The following is a 25,356-nucleotide window of genomic DNA, read 5'->3' on the forward strand; positions in this document are numbered from 1 at the left end:
TCTGAAATCCCTTTGCAATTCACTTCTTTCCTTGTAATTCTACTTACATTGAACGTATCCTAAGAATTAATTTGCAGCTCTCCTCATAAATTCCTGATTTCTCCTCAAAATATGTTTGGCAAACTCGCCTGGAATTCTTTGCCGAAATCCTTTGAACTTTTCTTGGAGATATTATCAGATTTAATTGTAATCCTCCACTCAGCATACCATCCCCCCCCAAAGAATTAACCTGTTAACGCCCAAGTCGTTTTTGACCTTCGAACAATGCGCGATTGTTCCAGGAGTAACCCAAGGATTATTCGCACTTTATTTGAAAACAAGATGTTAAGGATATTCCAAGGATCATTCAAGTGATTTTGAAAACATAATTTACGTTCCCAATGTCGTCCCAAGTTGACGATTATGACCTGTTAAGATATGCACTCATTATTCTTTTGGTAATAGTAAAATGTCCGAAAATAAATAATTGAACGTTTCGTGACGCAAAGATTTTACCCACGTTAGTGCCATTTTAACGCCAAATGGAAACGAATTGCGACAACTTAGTCCTGCTGAGTTAACATCTAATTACTGCATTCAGTCATCGGAAGTATTTCCTCAGTTATCCTGTGGCACATATGCATACAAATTGGCGCTTTGCAAGACATGAAGGGAAATGTAAATCGAAATTATGACCAGACTAATTGACGAGTAAATCCGGAAAAAAGCGATAAACTTCCAATTTGCAAAACAACCACTTCCATCGATCGATGTTCAATTTCATGACCGGAAAACAGTTTCATCGTTCCAAACGAGCTTCCTTTTCCAGTACCATTTGCAATTTTCTTTCATGGGACGTGCAGTTTTACGACGCAAACAGCAGTATGTCTATTGATTGCTGGCGAAGACAACTAGTCACTGTCAAAGGTCCTACAATTTCCCTTCCAACAGCCTCGTCGGAGACAGGCCGCTTCAGGCTGTGGTAGTATGGAAAATACAGTGTAGCAGACCAAGATCATCGACGAAAGTGTGATGGAATGCAATTAAATTGGCATATTGTGGGAGGAAAACTAGAGAGCAATTCGGGAGTGGCTTCGGTCCTGTGAATATTGGCACGCTCAGGCAGAAAAGTAGCTCACATATAAAATTGTTTTCCCAACTTTTCCGCTCCGCTTCGTAAGTACTAACTACTGCAGCGAAGGCAAGCATTAGGGAACAGGATGGGTCAAGTTTATATGGCGGATCACAAACCCCGGCTCGCCGCAGCTTTTTCGATTCGTATTGAGGTCCCCAGCAACTGTGGCAAATTTGAACGAATTCGGTTACAATCTGGATACTAACTTTTTGCACAGAAGTCAAATCGATTTGCGGTGTTGAACGAAGTTGTTCTGTTTAGTTTTCTTCGCAGTCATCATAGCCAAATCCTTTAAAATTGGACACAGTTGTTAGGGTCCTCAATATGAATCGAACCATGGGGAGCGGGGGGTTGTTTAGTTGACCCACCCTAATAGGCAAGAAACCGGGCTCCGACGAAAGACATCCACGGTCATCGGCGGTGGGAAAATGCTTTGGAGCCTGAGAATTTTCGGCTTCAGTGTAATTGCAAAACTAATTATCGTAAAATTTTACGCGAAGCTCGCTGTTAGCCCGGAAGGGCCGGCTTCATTGTGCCTGGGCCAAAACATCTGCAGCAGGTTTCCCGCTGTGGAGTGAAATTCGCCGTAGAATTAACACCCACTGCAAGCGTATATACAAAGTGGACGGCTGATTTTTGTAGCAACTTTGTAAGAAACACTTCGTTTTGGAATGGAATCACAACGTTTTGATTAATTTATTAATTTTGAAACATTACGGCTGAAGCAGCGGACGTGGGCCCTTGTTGATTGAATTTCTTCACCCAAATCCGTTGCCATCTAATTTCCGTGCCAGGATTACCTGGGTCCTTATCGGCTAGCACGATCACTCCGCCTGTCACCATCTGTAAATTAGCAGTTTCACAATAACCCACACTCGTGCCAATCGACCCGGTAATCCAAGCCTCAAGAAACAACGTCTGTGTTGTAACAACACACCTGTCTAGTACACCCCAAGGATACCATGCCTTCGCCTTGTTCCCTTACTCCCGGGAAAATCCATTCGACGCACTTCGTCCATTTATCATGTTTCGTAATAAATTCTAGGACCATATATACACACCCCAGCAAGGGCCCGAAGCAATGGCACACATGGGAGTAAATGGGACGCCATGCCGGCAGCTGGGAACAACGTTTTACCAGAAGCGAAACGACAAGCTAATAATATATCTTTGTCCCGTCGACCTTCGCCGGCATTTTCCTTCCTGGTCCTTTCGCAAACCGAAGAAGGAGGACGCTGGGAAACGGCCTGCCAATCATAAATTTCAACACGTGAACCAGGCAAACACACACGCATTCGTGTTACGTCTTACATTATATATACACACATACAACTCGAATGAATTCCGTGACAAACGGAATCTCCGGCCCGGCAGTCAGCTTCCGCGTCGTTCGTGCCGAGTTCATGGAGTGAGGTTTACGTACACGGTAATGAGGTGCGTGTCTGGCGTCAGGGTGTTAGGAAAGGCTTTCCCTCCGAATTTCTGCAGGTTACTTCCTTTGGGATTACTCATACGAAATTCCTGGTAAAGCAGTCGTTCACTAGTGGCTTGGAGCTACACCTTCAATGGCAAGAGTGTCTGTTTTCATCCGAGCCCATCAGGTTTTAGCCGTTCGTGAAACGGTACGTCATGCAACAATGGTTGTCCTCACAATCTTTTAACAAGCGGTGTTGTGGTATGTGTAAGACAGACAGCTTCGACAAAAATAGTAAATTACTGGTTACATAACTTAAAAGATGGGTCAACGTTGAGCTGGATAAATATTGCAACACTTTTTAACCAAAATATTGTCAATTCATTGCGGCGATCGTAATGAATACATACCTATGTATGGACGAAATTTTCTAATTTTTTAAATCTTTATTTGTTCCAAATTCAAAATAAATTACATTTCATTTAAAACCTAGGTGCTCCAGGAACTTCAAATACTTACCAAACTTTATTGTTAAGATACCGTATGCGTGATAATGTTTGCACCATCGTACAAATAAGGTTCCCGTTTCACCTGTGCATACAATACCTTGGTTTTCTTGGCATGCACGTAACCTATAGCTCATACCGTAGTAGGCTGTGTATAAAAGAAAATGATTTACTTAGTTTGACAGTTGGACAACGAAGTGGCAGCGTATTAGTGATTTGTCCCACGCGCAAATGTCGCAAAAAGACATTTCAATCGCCGTGGGAGTGTCCCGGTGGACCGTCAAAAGGGTTTTAGACCGAGAAAAGAAAGGACAACTATCCGCGAAGGTGGCCACAGGTCGTCCGAGGTCAGCTCGGGTTCCGAGGGTTATCGCTGCTATCAAAAGGAAGATTCGGGTGAATTCATTGCGTTCAATAAGGAAAATGGCAAAGGAACACGGGATCAGTGACTTTACGGCACGGAAGATCGTAAAGGAAGATTGCGGGGCGAAGTCGAGGGCACGGAAAAAACTCACAAGATTACCAACCGCATCCGGGAGCTACGAGTCGAACGATGCAAGAAAAACTTGAACTTCCTTAAGCGAAAAAAAATCCGGTAATCCTGTTCACCGACGAGAGCATGTTTACACCGTCGATTCCTTATCGAATTCCAGAACCGACCGGTATATTAGTTCTCTTCCGGTAAAAGACGTGGCCGACGAGCACAAGAACGTGTATCTGACCAAGCATCCTGCTAGCGTTATGGTGTTTGGATTCGTGGCTTCCGATGTGAAAAAAAATGGACCCGGTGTTCGTTCCAGAAGGCGACAAGGTCAACACGGAGGTCTACATCGGGATTTTAAGTAAGTATGTTCTTCCGTGGATCAAAGAAGAGTGCGTTCCGCAGCCAAATGTTGTATTTCTACAAGATGGGGCTCCGTGCCACACCTCGAACCGCACTCAGAAGTGATTGCAGGAACATCTTCCGTTCTGGGCGAAGGATATGTGGCCGCCATCCAGCTCCGATCTTAATCCGCTGGATTACTCAATATGGCGCGTCATGAAAGCCAAGGCCTGTTCTCAACGCCACCCGAGTACAGCAAGCCTAATACAAACATTGACCCGTACCTGGAGACAAATGGATCCAGACTACATTATTAGAACCTGCCGTGCATTCCGGAAGCGTGTGGAGGCCGTTATTGCAGCAAGTGGAAACTCGATCGATGATTAACATGGTTTAAGACTCTGAGAAACATCCCTCCTTTGAATAAATAAAAAAAAACTCAAAAATGAAATTTTTGAGAATTTTTTTAATTTTGAAATTGCTCAATGGTGCAAACATTATCACGCATACGGTATATAGCTAAATGTTTATACATTGCTTCTGCCTTTGCAATTTAGTATTTTAAACAGGTTTTCTTTACAACAATTGACAGGCCTTCTGGAGTTTAGCCTGCGCACTTGAGACTTGGCCTTCGTAAGACCCCCCGCAAAATAAAATAAAATTCAACGATTTTCACTGAAGTGCTCGAAATTTTCCTGATGTCAATCGAACTGCCCTTAAATTATCTAGTTCAAAAAAATTCCAATTGTCTAGACATTCCTGATGTTATTAAAACTCTCCAAAACAATTTCTGAATTTTCTTAAAGTTCTCTAGACTGCTTTGAATGTCTCAGTATATTTATTAGTACCCGTTGAAATTAATTGAATTAACTTCAGCGGGGACTTATGAACATACTGAGAAATTCAGTGCAGCCTAGAAAACTTCAAGGAAATTCAGAATTTTTTTGGACAGTTTTAGTAGCATTGCCATAAATATTTCATAATTTTTCACTAATTTTCCCCGAACTTCTCTGGACATCCCTGAAGTTGCTTTTCCGAGAATCCCTAAATTTTCATAATTCCCTGACGCTTATGAATTTTTGGGATCAGTCATATAATTAAAGAAATGTCCAATAATTTCACGGAACTTTTTATAAGTAACTGCAAATTTTATTAATTTAATGGAATTGCTCTGAAGCCACACTTCCAAAACCTCATGTACTGGTACCGTCCGACGGCTCAAAATTTATTCATCCAGAAGTAAATAGACAGTATACCATGAACCGAAAGGTGGTCTGGCCACATCTGGATACCTAGAACCGGTTCCGGCAGGGCCCCAACAAGGACAATTCTAAAATTTCATGTATTGTTACCGTCCAACGGTACCACCTCCCAAGCAACAATTCTGCAATCATTTGGCATCCACTCTGATTTATTGTGGTTTTATAATGGCAATGAATAATCCATTTAGTTTAAATTCAGCATTTCACAGTGTAAAACGTTCCTGCTTAGTAGTTCACCTTTTCACTGTTTTAAAAAACCTTTTACAGTCTGGCGAGAAGTCAAGAACTGTCTTGTTTTAAAATATAATTTAAAGTAATTCTCAATCCCACCATAAAACTGTTCTAAAAATCGATCATAAACTTCATTAGCAATTTTTTATTAATGTCTTGATAAAATACATACTCTATAAACCTGTTCTATCATTATAAAATCAATCAAAAAACCGTTAGGTTTTAAATGAGAGCAAAAGGCATATATTGTTGCCTTTTAGGCTTTTAAAAGTGTATCATAAAACCTCCTCTGTCTACAAATTGAACTTTAAGGACAAATTTATAACAAGGATATCACGAAGGATAAACGAAGTTGGAGGAAAAATTCAAGCGATGCTAACGACCGAAGGGAAGTAAAATTTAGTTCTTTAGCAGAAACAGCACGTCAAACGGAACGGGTACCATCAACGACTGAGCATCTGGTGGAGAAGAGTGAAGTAAGCGTGGTCCTCAAATTCATAAAACATTGTCAAAACAGTCTGAAAACAGACCAGCATTCTCCAGACCTTGCGAATAGATGAAGATCGGATCCGTCAGAACCGACAGCAAACCACTGAAACTGTCAGTTAGCGGACTCTAGTTGGTTTCCGATCCATAGCTGCGATTTTATTCGGTGAAAGGGTCATCACTTGGAAAAAATTCATTCAACCGTGCATTCCTGCATCGTTTGATGGTGCACTTCCAGAACCATCCGGAAGAAGGGAATCTTTTCGGGAATGATCGAGGTTACAGCTGTGCGAAATGCGAAATGTTGTGAACACTTTCTGAGTAACTGCTTCCAAGCCATCGGGAGAGAATCGCCTGGAAGAACGCTGAATCGCACAGCGCAACTATCGAAAGATAAACAAACTTTGACGTTTAACATTTTGTAGGCAACATTGCCGCCATAAATGCTGCCATAAATCTGAACGGGTTAGGATCAAGGAAAATGGCTTTAGATAAATACATTTCAGGCTACAAGTTTTCTTCATAAAAGCCATTTTAAAACCTTATGATGTTTTTAAGGATTTCTTGAAAGCAAAATAACTTTTTCACAAATGGCCCTTGAAAATCAACTTTAAAGCCTCCGCCATATTACAATTATTTTGTTTTTTTTTACAATCTTCGATTTTCAATCAATATTTCCTTGAATATAACTTTATTTTAGTTAATTTAGCAATGAGAAAATGTTTAGAATGCAAAAATCATGAGGCACCTATTTTATAATTTTTGAAATTCGGTAGGATTTTTATACGATCAGTTTTTATTTTAGTTATTTTGATAAGATCGAATGGTATTTATAAATCTTTTTTAATCTTGATTATTGTTTTTCTACTGAACTTAGCAAGCAGCTACACACTAAGAAAAAATCATGTAAACTTTGGTGCTCTGAGACTGCCATATACGAGCGTCAATTTTGACGTAAAATTGAGTCATAATGGACGCAAAATTCAGCTCAATCAAACGTACTTTTCGTCGAGTAGCAAACTTTTCAGTCTTGGAGCACTTAATTTTACATGACATGTTTGTTTACGTCTCATCCTTTATGTCAAAGATGAATTCCGTCACGTGTAAAATTAGGTATTTCTAAGTGTGTAGGGTAAATAGCTCGGATAATGGTTTTAATTGTAATTTGAAAACGTTTTTGAAATGGATCTCAATGCGTTTATCGTATAACCATTTTGCAGTAAATCAATCTTGAAGAGCTTCGAAAATATACCCTTCATAACCTTTTCCAGAGTGAGCCAACTAGACAATTTTGGTTTTATGAGGGTTCTGTAGACCACGATTTAGGTTTGTAAAATGCTATAAAACCTCTATAAAGCTTGCAATGTCACTTGGGTTTAGTGGATGCATCAATGGCAAAGCAGTCTTAGCCAGGGTTTTATGAATGTTGTTTTATAGTAGCTTTGTAGTATTTCATAAAACTTAAAATGTTACTTGGGCTTTTGGTCCATGGCATGATGTGTATGTACTTCTGGATACAAAATCATATATTTTGAGGTTTTTGAAGTGCCCTTTTTGGGATCCTGAGGGAACCGGTTCTGGGTATCCAGATATGGTTATTGTGGACGTTGGACCATAACATGATGTATATTTACTTCTGGACGCAAAATCATAAATTTTGAGTATTCGTACGGTACCAGTACATGATGTTTGGGAAGTGCCCTTTTTGGGGCCCGTCGGAACCGGTTCTGGGTATCCGGATATAGCCAGATCCACCTGCCGGTCCATGGTATGATGCCTATTTACTTCTGGATGAAAAATCATACATTTTTAACCTTCGGACAGTACCAGCACATGAGGTTAAGGTTGTGCCCTATTTGGGGCCCTGCTGGGTCTGGGTATCGCATGTGACTAGATCCACCTATTTGTTTGTGGCATGATGTCTATTTACTTCTGGAAGAAAACTCGTAAATTTTTAACCGTCGGACGGTTTTGGAAATGTCTTCTTTGAGACCCTGGTATCCAGATGTGGCCAGATCCACATTACAGACCATGACATGATGTCTATTGACTTCTAGATGAACAGTCATAGTTATTAAGCCGCTGGACGGTACCAGTACATGAGGTTTTGCAAGTGTCCATTTGTGCCCTATCGGAACCGGTGCCAAGTATCCTAAATAGCCAAATTGAAAAAAAAAAATCGTGAGCAGGGTGCCATTCTAGGGACCTCTATCTTTCTTTTGAAGCCAATAGATCAAGAATAGGTTCAAAAATTGAGGGAGTGTGTTGCAGTCTGGGTCTTATTAGACCCTAATGCACAATGCGTCACTTTTTTTGTAGCGCCAATTCTAGAGGTCACTGAAAGCTTCTTTTGACAGCAAAATGTTTGTTTCCGAAAGTTTGAAAAAATGAGGAAATTTCATTCGTTTTTTCGATCTATTCCATTTCCATTCCATTCCATTTCCATTCCATTTCCATTCCATTTCCATTCCATTTCCATTCCATTTCCATTCCATTTCCATTCCATTTCCATTCCATTTCCATTCCATTTCCATTCCATTTCCATTCCATTTCCATTCCATTTCCATTCCATTTCCATTCCATTTCCATTCCATTTCCATTCCATTTCCATTCCATTTCCATTCCATTTCCATTCCATTTCCATTCCATTTCCATTCCATTTCCATTCCATTTCCATTCCATTTCCATTCCATTTCCATTCCATTTCCATTCCATTTCCATTCCATTTCCATTCCATTTCCATTCCATTTCCATTCCATTTCCATTCCATTTCCATTCCATTTCCATTCCATTTCCATTCCATTTCCATTCCATTTCCATTCCATTTCCATTCCATTTCCATTCCATTTCCATTCCATTTCCATTCCATTTCCATTCCATTTCCATTCCATTTCCATTCCATTTCCATTCCATTTCCATTCCATTTCCATTCCATTTCCATTCCATTTCCATTCCATTTCCATTCCATTTCCATTCCATTTCCATTCCATTTCCATTCCATTTCCATTCCATTTCCATTCCATTTCCATTCCATTTCCATTCCATTTCCATTCCATTTCCATTCCATTTTCATTCCATTTCCATTCCATTTCCATTCCATTTCCATTCCATTTCCATTCCATTTCCATTCCATTTCCATTCCATTTCCATTCCATTTCCATTCCATTTCCATTCCATTTCCATTCCATTTCCATTCCATTGCCATTCCATTGCCATTCCATTTCCATTTAATTTCCATTCCATTTCCATTTCCATTCCAATATCTTGGTTCTGCTCTGAAATAAATGGAACTCCCCTAAACTCCTTTAAACTTTCCTGAAGTTTTCTGGACCTCTATGAAGGTCCCAACATATTTCTGAAATTTTCATAATCTCTGAAGTTTTCATTACTCCTCTGAAGGTCTCTATACCTCCCTAAAATTCTCGGCACATCTGAAGGATTCTCTTAATGTATTCCTGAAGAACATGGAAGTGTCTGGAATTTATCTAATCTCACGCTTATAGATGTTTAAACTCCGCCAAAAGTCTGGGCTTTCCGGCAGCTACGGGAACTTCCCTTAAGATCTCTGAAATCAACTAAAGATCTCTAAATCTAGCTTTTCTGAAATACTTGGAATTTCTCAAACGTTTACACAGTTTTTTTTTCAAATGGTCTCCACATTTCTTACATTATGTTCTCTAAAAATTCCTGAAATTCCAAGAAATTCTTGATATTTCTTGCAACTTTTTGGAAGCTAATGAAAGCGCTTTGAAGTTCTTAAGACTTCTATGAAGTTCCCTATATTTTCAAGACGTTTTAAGAACGTCTCTTACGTTCCCGCCGCTTGATTATTAGGAAGGGTGCCAAAAAAAACTTACGTTATCTGTACCCCGGGGGTCAATTTGACCCCAAATTCAAATTGCTTAATCTAAACGAAATTTTAAAAATTAACCCATGAAGTGTTTATATCACGAGATCCCAACAATATAGGATGTTGCTTCCTAGATGTTCAAGAGTACAAGGTCTTCTAAACTATGGGTAATGATGACATAATTAACTCACTAGATGAAGCTAAACCGAAAATGATCAAGATTCGCCATCTTAAATATACAGTATATTACGCTCTCTACAGATCTTTCTCATATGGATGGTTTCCGTTTTCAGCAAAGATGTTCAGATGGACAAAAACTATCTTAAGATAACAAGATTAGTTCATAATTCACTCACCAGGTGGTGCTTAAGTGACATTCATTTTCAATAGTTTGCCTTAACTTAACATCTTGACTAGATAGAAGGTTTCCGTCTTCGGCCAAGTTGCTCAGATGGACAAGACCTATTTAATGGTAACCTGGTCAGCTCAGAATTGACTCACCAGGTGGCGCTAGTGTGATATTATGTTTCATTGTTTGCCCTAACTTAACATATGAAGGTTCCTGTGTTGAGCAATGTTGTTCAGTCTTGTGAATCAAAGTCACTCGTTGTAAATAGCAAGCAGAACAAGCAATTCAACCGACGCTATGGCACCGTCAAGAGAGAATTTTCCGCTGATGGTTTGGTGTATACAGAGACTCATCATCGAAACGAAACATCCTGACTTCCTGGAAAGGTGATCGAGAGAAAAGGTTCCGTCAATTACACTGTCCTTCTGGAGAACGGTCGTCTTATCTCCTCTCACACTAAGGTAACGTTATCTGGAAGACACCAACAAAGCTACTGCGCCAAGTGATCATCTACCATGGACCGTGCTAAATGAAGAGTTCAACTTGATGATATTACCGATCCTGGAGAAGTACACCAACTGGATGAAGTTCTGGCTCGCGACGAACCGTTGACTCAAGAAGAGGTGGTCCCACCTGAAGACGATGTTCAAGATGAGATACCAGCACCTAAGGACGTTGTTGAAGACATCGTGCCAGTACCTACCGATTGACCCATCCGGAACCGAAGGCTTCCATCATGGTTATCACCTTACGACCTTTTCTGAGAGGGAGGTGTTCCATAGGAACCACATGAAACGAATATCTTAGAAACCTTTGAATAATCAAGCTGTTTGACTTAACTATTTTCTACATTTATTAGTTCTGACCTCCGCAGTATATAGACCTAGTTAACCAACAACCAGTCTTTTATTGAAGACTGTAACAATTTCCATTCCATTTTCGCAATTGTACAATATCTTGATTCTGGTTGGTTGAAATAAATGGAACTCCCCTAAACACTTTTAAACTTTCCTGAAGTTTTCTGGACCTCTATGAAGGTCCCAACATATTTCTGAAGTTTTCATAATTTCTCTGAAGTTTTCATTAGTCCTCTGAAGGTCTCTATACTTCCCTAAAATTCTCGGCACATCTGAAGGGCTCTCGTAATGCATTCCTGAAGAACATGGAAGTGTCTGGAATTTATCTAATCTCACGCTTATAGATGTTTAAACTCCTTCAAAAATCTGGACTTTCCGGCAGCTACGGGAAGATCTCTGAAATCAACCAAAGATCCCTAGATCTAGCTTTTCTGAGGAACTTGGAATTTCCAAAAGTTTCCACAGTTTTTTTTTTCAAATGGTCTCTTCATTTCTTACCTTATGTTCTCTAAGTATTCCTGAAATTCCAAGAACGTCCTAAAATTTCCTGTAGCTTTTTGAAGCAAATGAAACCGTTTTGAAGTTATTAAGACTTCTATGAAGTTCCCTTTATTTTCAAGACGTTTTAACACTTCCTCTGTGTCACAAAAAAAAATTACATTATCTGTACCCAGAAAGTCACCCAAATTCAAATTGCCGAATCTTGACGAAATTTCAATGGATTTCTGAAATTTTAAATGTTTTGCAAAATAAATTTAGTGGGCTTGTGAGTTAAAATTTTCAAACGCATCTTTCGGGAGGAGGAGTCAAGTAAAAAAATATACCCATGAAGTGGTATATTTAGATGATAGATATGTTTATATCACGAAATCCCAACAATATAGGATGTTCTTTGTATTACTTCTGCGTGAAGTCAACGATTTTCATAGTTGAAGATGCTTATTTCAAATAACAGACTAAAGTGGTAATTTTTATACGATAGATAAGGAGATGAAAGTATAGAGTTGATAGTTCCGTTAGAGTACGGCAGTGTGAAAATTGTATATAGAGAGTAGAAAGCGAGCAAGGACAACTTTAGGAAGGTACAAATCGGTTTGATCATCTCTCTTTACCAAACTCACCCGTTGAAAAGGGATGGTGAGGGGTATTCCCCTCCGCCACCACTGGCAAAAAAAAGGTGATCACCGACTCGCTCATGTATCGACGATGTGTTTGAAACAGTTCTATCGATTTTTACCGCACTCAAGTTGTTATCTAAAGGAAGCCATGTTGCTTCCTTGTGCAAAGATGTTAAAGAGTACAAAGCCTTCTAAACTATGGGTAGTGTATGACATAATTTACTCACTAGATGACGCTAGCCCAAAAATGATCAAGATGCGCCATCTTAAATATACATTATACAACGCTCTCTACAGATCTTTCCCATATGGATGGTTTTCGTTTTCAGCAATGATGTTCAGACGGACAAAATTTATCCTAAGATAAAAAGATTAGTTCATAATTCACTCACTAGGCGGTGCTTAAGTGACATTCATTTTCAATTGTTTGTCCTAACTCAACATCTTGACTAGATAGAAGGTTTCCGTCTTCGGCCAAGTTGATCAGATGGACAAGACCTATTTCACGGTAAAGAGTTCACCTCAGAATTTACTCATCAGGTGGCGCTAGTGTGTGTTTTTTTATTGTTTGCCCTTACTTAACTTATGGACTAGATAGAAGGTTCCTATATTGAGCAATGTTGTTAAAATTGACAAGACCTATCCTAAGGAAAAGAGTTAAGTTCAGAATTTAGTCATCAAGTGTTGCTAGTGTGACATTAATTTTGAATTGTTTAAATCTTAGCTTTTCCTTTAATTTCTCAGATCCTTTGCAAATTCCCTGCAATTGATGTGAAGTTAATGGGACTTCACTGAACATCTCTAATCTTGCGTAAAGTTAACTGAAATCTTAAAATAAATAAATAATTTCCAAATTATGGCACTTCGAAAATTTGCAATATCTTGAAATTGAACTTGAAATACTAAACATCAAGACATTGAATGTTTTGAGATCCTTGATTTACTAAAATTAAGTAAATGTTAAACCTCAACATTTAATGGTTGTAAATCTGTCATGTCTTAAGAACGATTACACTAATTGCCGCTGTTGTACCAAAAATATTGTATTTCTAGCGCATTTTAAAAATAGCTTTTCAGGTAATTTTATTTGGCCAAATCAGTATTCATTCATAGAATTTGTTCCAGAAAAAGTTTTAATCAATTCATTCATAAAGCTTGATTGTAAAGCACCCACAACCAGAGCACTGGTTAACTGCTATTCCAGTATCCAAAAAAAGTGGCTTTTACTCCCCAGATTCTTGACATGGGCTCATGTAGAACCAATTGGACAAGCCGAATTCAATTAGTAGTAAAATTCCACCAAATTTTCCCCGGAAATTATCTGGACCTTTCATATTTGAAAATTGCGTTTTGAATTTTTCATAGCTATATGTATGGGAGCAGTGGCATAGACTTTCTGGCTTCCGATCACGCTTCCTTCACCGGAAACCGTATCACTTATCCCCATTAACCGTGTCGCAATCAACCAAAAGTGACAAATGAATTTTTAATCACGTAAATTTGTGCAAAGGACACATGCCACACATACGCTCCCAAAGGAAGCCCTGACTGGTTCAATTCACCACCGACCGGCACCAAGTGACACTGACGCTGCTCTATGTAGCAATTGGACGATCGATAAAAAAGCAATTTCACTGTCATTCCAGTCGCACGGTCTGATCGTTGACTTTGAAGTCATGTGCACCCAACCGGGAAATGTAAGATTCTATTACAGATTTGCCTGAAAAGTGTGTCGATTTTGCAATGCGGTCGGCGGAAGGAGAACTTTTTAAATAATTTTGTTGTTTTTATGTAAGCTAAATTTTTGAACTAAGTTTGTTGTTGTTTGTTGTACGCTACAGCCCAACATTAAATTTTCTGTAAGAAAATATGCACAGGATTTGTTTTGCGTGTGCCTTAAACTCGGCGACCATATTGATTTTTACTCTTTCAGCATAATCAAAACGTACTGCATGCGAGCAGATGGATGGAATCGAACCGGATGGAAAGCTTGGTCGAATTATCTATCGTGCGCCATAAATTGGAATTCCATCGAAGCAGCACACAGTCGCCATGCTTCGACGTCCCACGACCAATTATTTGGCAAAATCCGAAATCAAGAGTTACTCTCCCATTGTATTCTACTGCAACCCGGTGTGTACCCTGATAGAGAGCGATAGCGCAGCAATAAATTTGCGCGCAGATGCAGAAGAACAAACACTCCGAGCTAAACCAAATGTACCACTACCAGGGAGGCTAGGTTGAACGGTTGAATGGCTGAACGCTGAGCCACCATTTCAGACTATATGCCAACTTTCTGCATCAGTGAGCTTTGGCGTTCATAAAAATCCGAACCGAATATGTATATTTGTATTCAATCAAATTGTTTGTTTTCCCCGGGAACGAACTTGCACCCCGAACGAGGCTGTAAGGGAACGGAGAGCAAGCAAGATAGTATCAAACGTTAATCCCTAGTTTTATTTTATAGCCAAATTGATCCAATTTTATCGATGCAATCCATTCTCTCGAATATTTGATGCAGGGTTGGGAAAAGCAAATCTGCACAATTGCGCTTTTCAAACCCGATGAAAGTGTATTTTCCATTTGGAAATGTGACCACATTTAAGTTCTACCATTACCTTAACACTATAGAGTTGAATTATCACAATATGGGGCACGTTTTTGCTCACAAAGTAGAAAATCATAGGGTTCATCCCCAAGCTCCTCTGTCATTAGAAAAGAGTTGAACAATCAAACCAGTTACCGAAGGTTTTTTTTATAGAAAGAGCTCGGTGGCCCTTATGGTGACCGTTTTTGCTTACTACCAAGCGACCAACGATCACAATACTTACCATGGTGAATCCAGAACTTATTAACCCTTCCTACTAACCGCGGCATCTGTGGAGATGCAGAGTAGAGATGGAACCCGAATTATTTTTAGCCGAAGCCGAAGTTCCAGATGATAAATTGGTCAAACTGCTCAACATCAAAGCCTTCAATTCGGTCAACTCCAAGGTCACGATCTGCATGAAAATTTAATATTGTACATAAAATTACTTGCCAAAAAATATCTACTTACTGGAAAAATTTAATGTTTCAGACCCAAGTAACAATTCAGTTGCTATTTGGCATCCACTCTGATTTATAATGGTTTTATAACGGCAATGAACAATCCATTTAGTTTAAATGCAGCATTTCAAAGTGTAAAACATTCCTGCTTAGTAATTCAGCTTATTGCAGTTTTAAAAACCTTCTATAGTCTGTCGAGGATGTCTTGTTTTAAAAATAAATTTAAAGCAACTCTCAATCCCTCCATAAAACTGCTCTATTAATCAATCATAAACTTCATTAGCAATTGTTTATTAATGCCTTGATAAAATACTCTATAAAGTTGCTCTCTCGTTATAAAAGCAACCATAAAACCATTTGTTTTTAAATGAGAGCAAAAAGCATAGATTGTCATTGTTTAGACTTGTTAAAGTGTGTCATAAATCCCCAATTACTCTGTTTACAAATTGAACTTAAAAGTTGGATCCTCATAGTGAATAAAAGCAAAATTTATGACACGGAAATCTCGAAGGGTACACGAAGTAGGATGAAACATTCAAGCGATGTTAAACCCTACCTTGACCTTGACCCTTGACCCTTGACTTCCAGGAACCGCCCGAAGGCATTCGGGAGAGGCCTATGCGCTATAGCGCTCCTCTAACCGTACTCTAACGCTCTAGTCGGGCAGTAGTCAACTGCTGCTCGGCACGCCACACTCGTTGTAGCTCTGAAACTATGTGGGTGACCGCAGTCACCACAGCGCTCCAGTTCTCGGTAGCACCACACATCCTAGGGACGATGTTATCCGGACTGGTGTCCGCTCCGCATATCGCTAGCATAACACTCCTTACTGGCTCGAAGCGTGGACAGGCGAACATAACATATTCCGCCGTCTCTTCGACACCAACGCACACGGGGCAGGTGGGAGTACTTGCATGTCCGAACCTATGCAAGTAACTCCTAAAGCAGCCATGGCCTGACAGGAACTGTGTCAGGTGGAAGTTTACTTCCCCATGGCGTCTATTGACCCAGCTTGATACGGAATGTATCAAGCAGTAGGTCCACCTCCCATTTGTGGAATTTTCCCCTCGAACGCTTCTCGTGTCATAGCACTCCCCATCCTCCTTAATGATGAGGCCGATTGGCATCATCCCTGCTATGACACAGACGGCCTCCCTCGAGATGGGGCGATATGCACTGGCCATCCTCAAGCACATTAACCTATGTGTGCTCTCTAGTTTCCGCCTGTGGCAGTCGGTATCCAATACTGCAGCCCACGCAGGGCCTTCGTTTCTGAGGATAGATACTACTTGCTGGCACTCACCGCCGAGCTGTTGGACATCATGCGGGATAATGCGGGCTATCTCTCCCCAGCACGCGCTGTTGAACGCGTTCTTCACGTCTAAAGCTACCATCGCGCAGTAACAAATGCCCCTTCGTTTCCCATGAACCACCTCTGCCATCTGAATGACGTCACGTGTGGCGTCCACCGTACTGGCGTACTGGCCTTCAGTGTAGGCCGACAGCCTGTTAAGGATGACCCTCTCAAGCAGTTTGCCAGTTGTGTCCAGCAAACAGATGGGCCTGTATGCTGACGGGTCCCCAGGGGGTTTCCTTGGCTTCGGGAGAAGCACCAGCCTCTGCCGCTTCCACGCATCTGGGAAGATGCCTTCCCAGACAGGTCTGAAATACAGACCTGAACATGTCTGAATTTTCTGCAACGGCCGCCCTCAGAGCCACAACCGGGATCCCATCCTGGCCTGGGGCCTTGTCCACCACCAGCGACTTGGCAATGCCAATCAGTTCACTGTTTGTCACTCTAGACACTTCTTTTTGTTCCGCGACTGAGATACCCCGCGGCCAGGAGTCAACGTCCCTACGTGGAAACAAGAACTCAACGATCGACGCCAGCATCGCCGGAGATCTCTCCGGAGGTGCCGCCACGCCACTGGTCTTGGCCATGACCACTTTGTAGGCATCCCCCCAGGCGTTCATGTTAGCGCTTTGGCATAAGCTGTCGTAGCACGCGCGCTTGCGTCTGGCGATCTCTTTGTTGAGGGCCGCCTTAGCCGCTCGGCGTTCCTCGCGAGTTTTGGCCGTACGAGCCCGTTGCATCCTCCTTCTTGCCTGGAGACAAGACGCCCTGAGGATATCAATCGACTCGCTCCACCAGTACACCGGTATATGGTCATGCCTGGGATAGGCTCTCCTAGGCATGGTTGTATCGCACGCCCTTGTCAGCGATGCTACCAGTTCTTCCCCCGTCAGATCCGGGGTTATTCGCTCCCACCTCAGTGCTTCGCTCAAGACGTCTTTATCGAAGAACGACGTGCGCCAGCGTCGAGCGCTGGAGGGACTCCCTCCTGCTACTCACCTCTCACCTTGCCCCACACTGTAGCGAATCGCCTGATGGTCGCTGTCGATGTAACCCTCATCGACCCTCCAGTGTAGATTTCCCTCCAAACACGGACTGCAGTACGTCACATCAATGACGGATTCTGCACCGTTCCTTCTGTAGGTACTGACCGAACCGGTGTTGGCTAGTACAACGTCCAGTTTGGCCATTGCCTCCAGTAGGATGCGTCCTCTCTGGTTGATGTGGTGGCTGGCCCACTCCACCGCCCATGCGTTTAAGTCGCCCGCAATGACCACCGGTCTTAGGCCGCCAAGTACCGCTGTGAGTCTGTCCACCATCTGCGAGGACTGCTCGATGGACCTCCTGGGCGGAGCATAACAGCTATTCAGATATACTCCATTGACCCTGGCGATCACAAACTCCTCGCTGCCATCCCCAACGCGTCCGTGACCCAATTCTCGTTGCCGGATGGGACACGGTACGGGTCGGAGATGATTGCGACATCCACTACTCATTCCACTGCCGATTGCCACAGCAGTTGCTGGGCAGCCGCGCAGTGGTTCAGGATCAACTGCACTACCTCGAACATGGCTGAGCATTGCTCTTGGCCCCCGGGCAGCGCGGGCCACCTGCCATGTGGTTGGTAGGGGATTTCCCTTTCCCCACGCATATTGCGTGCAACCTTGTGCCCTCCGAGCCGCACCGTCTGTATAGCTTGCTTCTATCGGTGTTCTTGCAGTCACGAGCCTAACCGAAGCACCTGAAGCAAGCCGTAGCCGGTCGGGGAATGCTCACGGGGCAAACCGACCAGTCCCACTCGCATCTTCCCTGTGGCTGCCGCCTTTCTGGCATCAGCTGCCGCTCAGCTGCTGTTCTCCACCTGAGTGGAGAACAATCCCTTCCTCAGGGTAGTCGCCTCTGTCACCTCGTCCAAGTCTTTAATCTGGATGGTGATTGTGGAGCCTAGCGACTTCACCTGCACCCCATTACCAACGACCTTCTCTGCCAGCTTCTGGTAAGCTGGTGCCTGGTCTTTGGCACCACGCTTTAGCACCAGGAGCATCTCGCCAGTACGAGTGCGCCTGAAGCTCCTCACGTTGCTGCCCATGTCAGCAAGACGCTCGTCCGTTCTCATCTTCCTCAAAACTTCCGCGTACTTCGACGCTTCCGTCTTGATGATGAGAGCCTCACTCTTCGTCTTGTTCAGGGCAGTGCTGCTCTTCGGGGCAGTTTTTTTTTTTTTTTTTTTTGAGCTTTCGGGGGAGCGTCCTTGTTTCCATCCTGCTTGGAACGGCCACTTTTCTCAATAGCGCTGTTTCCTACTTCAGACTTCTTCTGTGACTCGTCCACTGCTGCATTGGACTGATCAACCACTGCCACGCACTCTACCAGGGCAGAGACTTTTTGTCTCTTAGGGTGTGCCGCACGCTTTACAGGCGAGGGCCGGTCGCGCTTCTGCCCATGCGTCACGGCAAAGCGGAGGGCCTCGCTGGCCATCGTGCTATTGCCTGCGAAGGTGAAGGCGTCCGTCTGGGTAGACTTCGGCTCCTTCTTCTCCGCCCTCTCGGCGACTTCTAATCGCTTCTTAAGCTGCTCATGGTCGTCCTTGGCCTCGTTCACTGTTGCACGGAGCTGCCTCAAGGCCTGCTTGAGGTCCTTCGCAATAGTGCTCCGCGTACTCGTGAACTCATCATCATCATGAGGGCAACAAGCGGTCCCGCGATAGCCAGCATCCACTCATGACTTTTTTAACCTGGGCCCATCCATGGGTTGCCCCTCCGGCTGTCCACCGGTCCCATCGCTTAAGTCCCCGTCTTGCAGAGGTTTTGGCCGCTTGGAGTCCTTGTTCGGATCACTGGGTGGGGGAGATCTCGTAAGACCACCCCTCGCGAATGGGTTCCCGGTCGCCTCCTTGGCGACTTGATCACTGGGTTGATTATTGGAATGACTCTGATGGTTTTCCATCATCTTGACTATTGGGTCCCTCTTAGACCGCTATCCTAACCGTGCAACTGGAATAGTCGCTGTTTGATCCCCATGGGTACCTATGCAAGCAGTGAGGTCCATGGCGAGGGTTGACATAGGCCTTCATGGGGCGCTATGTTCAGAGCCGGATCGCGTAAGACGGGAATAGCTCAACCGAGCCTATTTCCACCGCAGTTTCCCAACTGGATGGCACGGTAGGAACGTATTCTAAGGCCTGCCAGGGTTTTATGGGATGGAGACGGACAAGGCATTAGCTCAAACGTCGTTTCGGCCGGTTCCACCCGACGGTACTAAGAGAATGAAATACCTTGGCCGCCAGCCCGTAGCATAGTTTATATAAACGGGCTTCTGCTAGACTTAGTCCTACATTAGGGCCAGTGTGTCAGTACACATACTTGCGATCTCTGGACAACTTCGAGATTAAGGCGTAATTGCTTTTGTAATCAAACACGTCAATCACCGATTTCTCGCGAATTAAAGTTCGATCTCTAAAACTAACAACACAAACAGGTAGAGGAATGACTACTCTTTCATTTTTAAAAGTTTGTTTGCGAGATTGAGCTTTTATTCGCGAGCAATCAGCGATTGATATGTTTATTTGCAAAAGCAATTACGCCCAAATCTCAAACTTCTCCGGATCTTACTGACATCGATTGCAAGACGCCGTCTGGCGCATCCTCTCGCTCTCTATCAATCGTTTACTCTCGATCGTTTGTTGTTCGTTTAGCCGACTGGGTCAGTACCGCAGCACTGATGGTCCCACGTTTCCCGGGTGCACCACGAGGAGGCGAACAACTCCACATCTCCTATATTAAACAGTCTTAAATCAGACCAGCCTTCTTCGGATCGGACTAACACTTGCATTTTTACCGACAGCAAATCCCTGAAACTGTCAGCAAGCGAAAGTGTCAAAATTTCATTCAAGCTTACTTAATTTTAACTGCATCTTCGGGATGCCATCTGGGAACTTTTACGGAAACGATTGAGCTTCCAGCTGTTCCATTATATATGCGAAATATTGCAAAACAGTACCCCACACTTCCTGAGTAACTGTCTCCAATCCAGCGGGAGAAAATCGCCTGGAAGAACGCTGGAGTAAAACCTCGTTGCAAGGATCGTAAAACGCAACTATCGAAAGATAAACAAACTTTGACGTTTAACTTCTTGCAGGCAACTTTGCCTCCATAAATGCTGCTATAAATCCGAACGGGTTAAGATCAAGCAAAATGGCTTTAGATAAATGCAATTCAGTCAGCAAGTTTTTTTTTTTTCATAAAAGCCGTTTTAAAACTTTATGAATTTGTAAGGGAAAAAAAACTCTGTAGAAAATTACCTAGTTGACCGACCCTTTTCAAGCTTTCAGACACTATAACCGTACGCTCGCACCTTAAGCTTAACTCCACTCATTAGCTTCTGTACAACATCTGGGTGCAGCTGCTTCTGTACGGAAGCCCATTTTTTCTACATGTCTTCCTTAGATTTGACCTCCTTGGGATGCTTTCGTAGTGCCTGCTTCATAATAGCCCAGTATTTTTCGATGGGCCTTAGTTCCGGTGCGTTGGAGGGGAGGTTCATGTCCTTGGGTACGAAAGTGACCTCGTTTTCTTCGTACCACTCCAGGACAACATTTGAATAGTGGCATGAAGCTAGATCCGGCCAGAAGATCCTAGGGCCCTCGTGTTGCTTCAACAGACACTCCTTGAGGTAGATCTCTCCGTTTACAGTCCCGGTCACCAACGGCGCACTCCGTTTGCCACATGAGCAGATCGCTTGACAAATCATGTATTTATTGGCAAACTTTAAAAGTTTATGCCTCCTTACTTCCTCCGGAACATCAAACAAGTGCTGGGCGGTGAAGAACAGTAGCTCCGGAAGCTGCCGGAAGTCCGCCTTGACGTAAGTCTCATCATCCATGATGAGACAATGAGGCTTCGTCAGCATATGGGTGTACAGTTTCTGGGGCCGTAACTTTCCCACCGTATTTTGCCGTTCGTCACGATTTGGTGCCTTCTGCACTTTGTAGGTAAGCAATCTCTCCCGGTCCTTGGCTCTCTGAACGAAAGACTTGGACAGATTCAACTTTTTGGCCACATCCCTGACCGAAGCATTGGGATTCCGCTTAAACACTTTCACGACACGCTTGTGATCCTGATCACTAATCGAACATCCATAATGATCGCATTTCTCCTTCCGTTTGATGCTCAGCATGTCTCCTTCCGTTCGATTCTCAGAGTTTCGTAGTAACGTTTAATCACACCACTCACCGTTGACAGCACGATTCCGAGTTGTTTTCCGATGTCCCGATAAGAGAGTTGAGGATTTTCCAGGTCCTTGCGCAAAATCAATTCGCGACGTTGCTTTTCGGGTGACGCCATTTTTTCCAACTTTCGAAAAACTGACAGCGATAAAAATACAGTGTAAACAATACACTCTAAACCAGGCTTCAAAATTATCCGGATAGGCATGGATAATATAATTATCCGGATAGACCTATCCAGTGGATAGAAATAAACGGAGTCTATCCCTATCCACATTTCTTTCCCTCCGGATAATATCCAAGTTAAAATTATCCGGATAATTTTAACTTGGATATTATCCATTATTTTTCCCTCCGGATAGTATCCGGAGTACTCCGAGCAGTTTATGTTTAGAATAGGGATGTTTGATATCATATATGAACTCCTAAAAATGGGTATTTTTAGAACCGGGATGATGTCCAGAGGCCGGAAATCGATATCTAACGCCATTTTGAAATCCAAAATGGCGGCTTCCGGTTTCATAAAAGTGGGAAATACTGTCAAATACCCATCAATATGGGTATTTTTGGAATCGGGGTGATGTCCAGAGGCCGAAAATTGATATCCAACGCCATTTTGAAATCCAATATGGCGGCTTCCGGTTTGATAGAAGGTGGAAAATACTGCCAAATACCCATCAATATGGATGTTTTAGGAGTAGGGGTGATGTCCAGAGGCCGGAAATCGATATCTGACGCCATTTTGAAATCCAAGATGGCGGCTTCCGGTTTCATAAAAGTGGGAAATACTGTCAAATACCCAGCAATATGGGTATTTTTGGAATCGGGGTGATGTCCAGAGGCAGAAAATTGATATCCGACGACATTTTGAAATCCAATATGGCGGCTTCCGGTTTGATAGAAGGTGGAAAATACTGTCAAATACCCATCAATATGGGTATTTTTAGAACCGGGATGATGTCCAGAGGCCGAAAATCGATATCTAACGCCATTTTGAAATCCAAGATGGCGGCTTCCGGTTTCATAAAAGTGGGAAATACTGTCAAATACCCATCAATATGGGTATTTTTGGAATCGGGGTGATGTCCAGAGGCCAGAAATTGATATCCAACGCCATTTTGAAATCCAAAATGGCGGCTTCCGGTTTGATAGATAATTAAAAATACTGTCAATACCCATCAATATGGACATTTTAGGAATCGTGGTGATGTCCAAAGGTCGTTAAATGATATCCTATGCCGTTTTGGAATCCAAGATGGTGGTCATTGGGTTCAAAATAAGTGGCCAATTCCCTTAAATATTGGTTATTTTGGAACGAGCATAACGTATAGCTGCAGAAAGCTGATGTCCCATGTCATTTTGGAATCCAATATGGTGACTATATCGTATAATATTTTACAAATTTTATAAAACAGGTGGCCACTATATTGCATTTCAAAATGGCGTTGGAAATCGATTTTAGGTCTTCATGCGTTACCCGCTTACCACTAAAACCCATATTTTAAGGTATTTCACTGGTTTTTAAAACCAATGGCCACCATCTTAGATTCCAGTTGGGTGTCGGACAGCGATTTTCAGCCTCAACACGTCGTCTTCTATCCGAAAGTACCCATATTGTAGGATATTTGACACTCTTTTTGAAACTAATGGCTTTCTTGGATTCCAAAATGGTGTAGGACATCGATTTTCGGCTTTTACCGGCCGTCCCCGTTCTGAAAGTAGCCATATTGTAGAGTATTTGACACTTATTTTGAACCCATTGGCCACTGTATTGGATTCCAAAATGGCGTCGGACATTAATTTTAGGCATCTACACGTCGTCCCCGTTCCAAAAATACCCATATTGTAAGGTATATGACACTTCTTCTGAAACCGAAAGCCACCATATTAGATTTCAAGATGAGATCGGACATCGATTTCCGGCATCTACATATCACCCCGATTATAAAAGTACCCATATTGTGAGGTATTTGACACTTTTTCTTAATCCGAATGCCGCCATGTTGGATTTCAAAATGGCATCGGGTATCGATCTCCGGCATCTACACGTCATCCCTGTTCTGAAAATACCCATATTATTAAGTATTGCAAACTTTTTGAACCCAATGGCCGGCATCTTGCATTCCAAAATGGTGTCGAACATCATTTTTCGGCATCTACCAGTCATCCCCGCTCCAAAAATACCCATATTGTGGAGTATTTGACACTTTCTGAACATAATGACCACCTACTTGGATTTCAAAATGGCGTTGGACATCGCCTCTACACATCTTCCTTGTTCCAAAAATATCCATATTGCAGGACATTTTGCAGGTTCTAAAAAACCGATGACTAAAATGGCATCGGTCTTCCATACATTTGACAGATAACATTTGTCAAATTGAACGCAAAGTATCAAAATCCACACAGATTCGCAAATCGTTTCGGATCGATGTTTTTAGAATTAGGGCGCTACTTCGTCGTAATTGCCCATTTAAAATTTTTGGTTCCCTAGTTTTGTACACGACTAACACTTGAAAAGGGATTATGCAAAAATGATACGCATCAATAGAAAAACATATATCTCACGAACGATTTGTTGGATTGAGATGGTGGCGCTGGCACTGTAAAAAATTATTTTTATTTTTTACAAAAAAAAACAAAATTATCAAACAAAATTAAAGTTACTCAAATCGCATATTTTTTTAAAAGTATTTTTATATATTTATATTGTAGTTTAAATATATTTGAAATAGTGTTAATATTAAAACACATTAAATTTTCAACAAAAAGGCTTATCATGCTTAAATTCCCCAAAGAGGTTAAATTTCACTAATCGCATAATTTGAGCAATTTTCACCCTTTTGAGATGGTATTCGTGAGTGTCCAATCTAGCAAATATTTTTAAAGAAAAGTCCAATTAATTTCCTTAAATTTTGCAGTTCACACTACTTTTTCAAACAGACTTATCTGATGTAATCAAGGGCCTGGCAGGTCGTATCAGTATTGTAGTCAGCATAAAAAGTATAACATGGCTGGTTTCCATGGTAACACATGCGCATGCATACGTTGACAGCCTGGGCCTACAGTCTGGGCCCGCGCTTATGTTGACTACTACCAGTTGTTGCTTGTAGAGATAGGGGTGTCAGTCCCGTGGATGTAATACGTTCGTACGAATGTCGTCGGATATAAATTTTCGGCCTCTGGACATCACCACGATTCCAAAAATACCCATATTGATGGGTATTTGACAGTACTTCCCACTTTTATGAAACCGGAAGCCGCCATCTTGGATTTCAAAATGGCGTTAAATATCGATTTCCGGCCTCTGGACATCGTCCCGGTTCTAAAAATACCCATATTGATGGGTATTTGACAGTATTTCCACCTTCTATCAAACCGGAAGCCGCCATATTGGATTTCAAAATGTCGTCGGATATAAATTTTTGGCCTCTGGACATCACCCCGATTCCAAAAATACCCATATTGATGGGTATTTGACAGTATTTCCCACTTATATGAAACCGGAAGCCGCCATCTTGGATTTCAAAATGGCGTTAGATATCGATTTCCGGCCTCTGGACAACATCATGGTTCTAAAAATACCCATTTTTAGGAGTTCATATTTGATATCAAACATCCCTATTCTAAAGATAAACTGTTCGGAGTACTCCGGATACTATCCGGAGGGAAAAATAATGGATATTATCCCTATCCACTTTTTCTTTCCTCCGGATAATT

General features: G+C 42.2%; 2 protein-coding genes across 3 annotated transcripts in view; one reads left to right on the plus strand and one right to left on the minus strand.

The window, feature by feature from the left end:
* The window catches only part of kek5 (kekkon 5), a 482,945-nt gene that overhangs the window by 326,147 nt on the left and 131,442 nt on the right, over nt 1–25,356 (plus strand). The gene's annotated exons all lie outside the window — the stretch shown is intronic.
* Nucleotides 16,583–17,908, minus strand: LOC135711747 (uncharacterized). Its single transcript, XM_065234707.1, has 2 exons — nt 17,419–17,908; nt 16,583–17,349 (listed from the first exon to the last, which is right to left on the minus strand). The coding sequence occupies exons 1-2, from the start codon at nt 17,906–17,908 to the stop codon at nt 16,583–16,585; spliced, it is 1,257 nt and encodes a 418-aa protein (XP_065090779.1).

Source organism: Ochlerotatus camptorhynchus, unplaced genomic scaffold, assembly GCF_037179485.1.
Source record: "Ochlerotatus camptorhynchus isolate MF236.1 unplaced genomic scaffold, CSIRO-AGI_Acam_v1.1 ptg000435l, whole genome shotgun sequence".
In the NCBI taxonomy this organism is placed as follows: Eukaryota; Metazoa; Arthropoda; class Insecta; order Diptera; family Culicidae; genus Ochlerotatus; species Ochlerotatus camptorhynchus.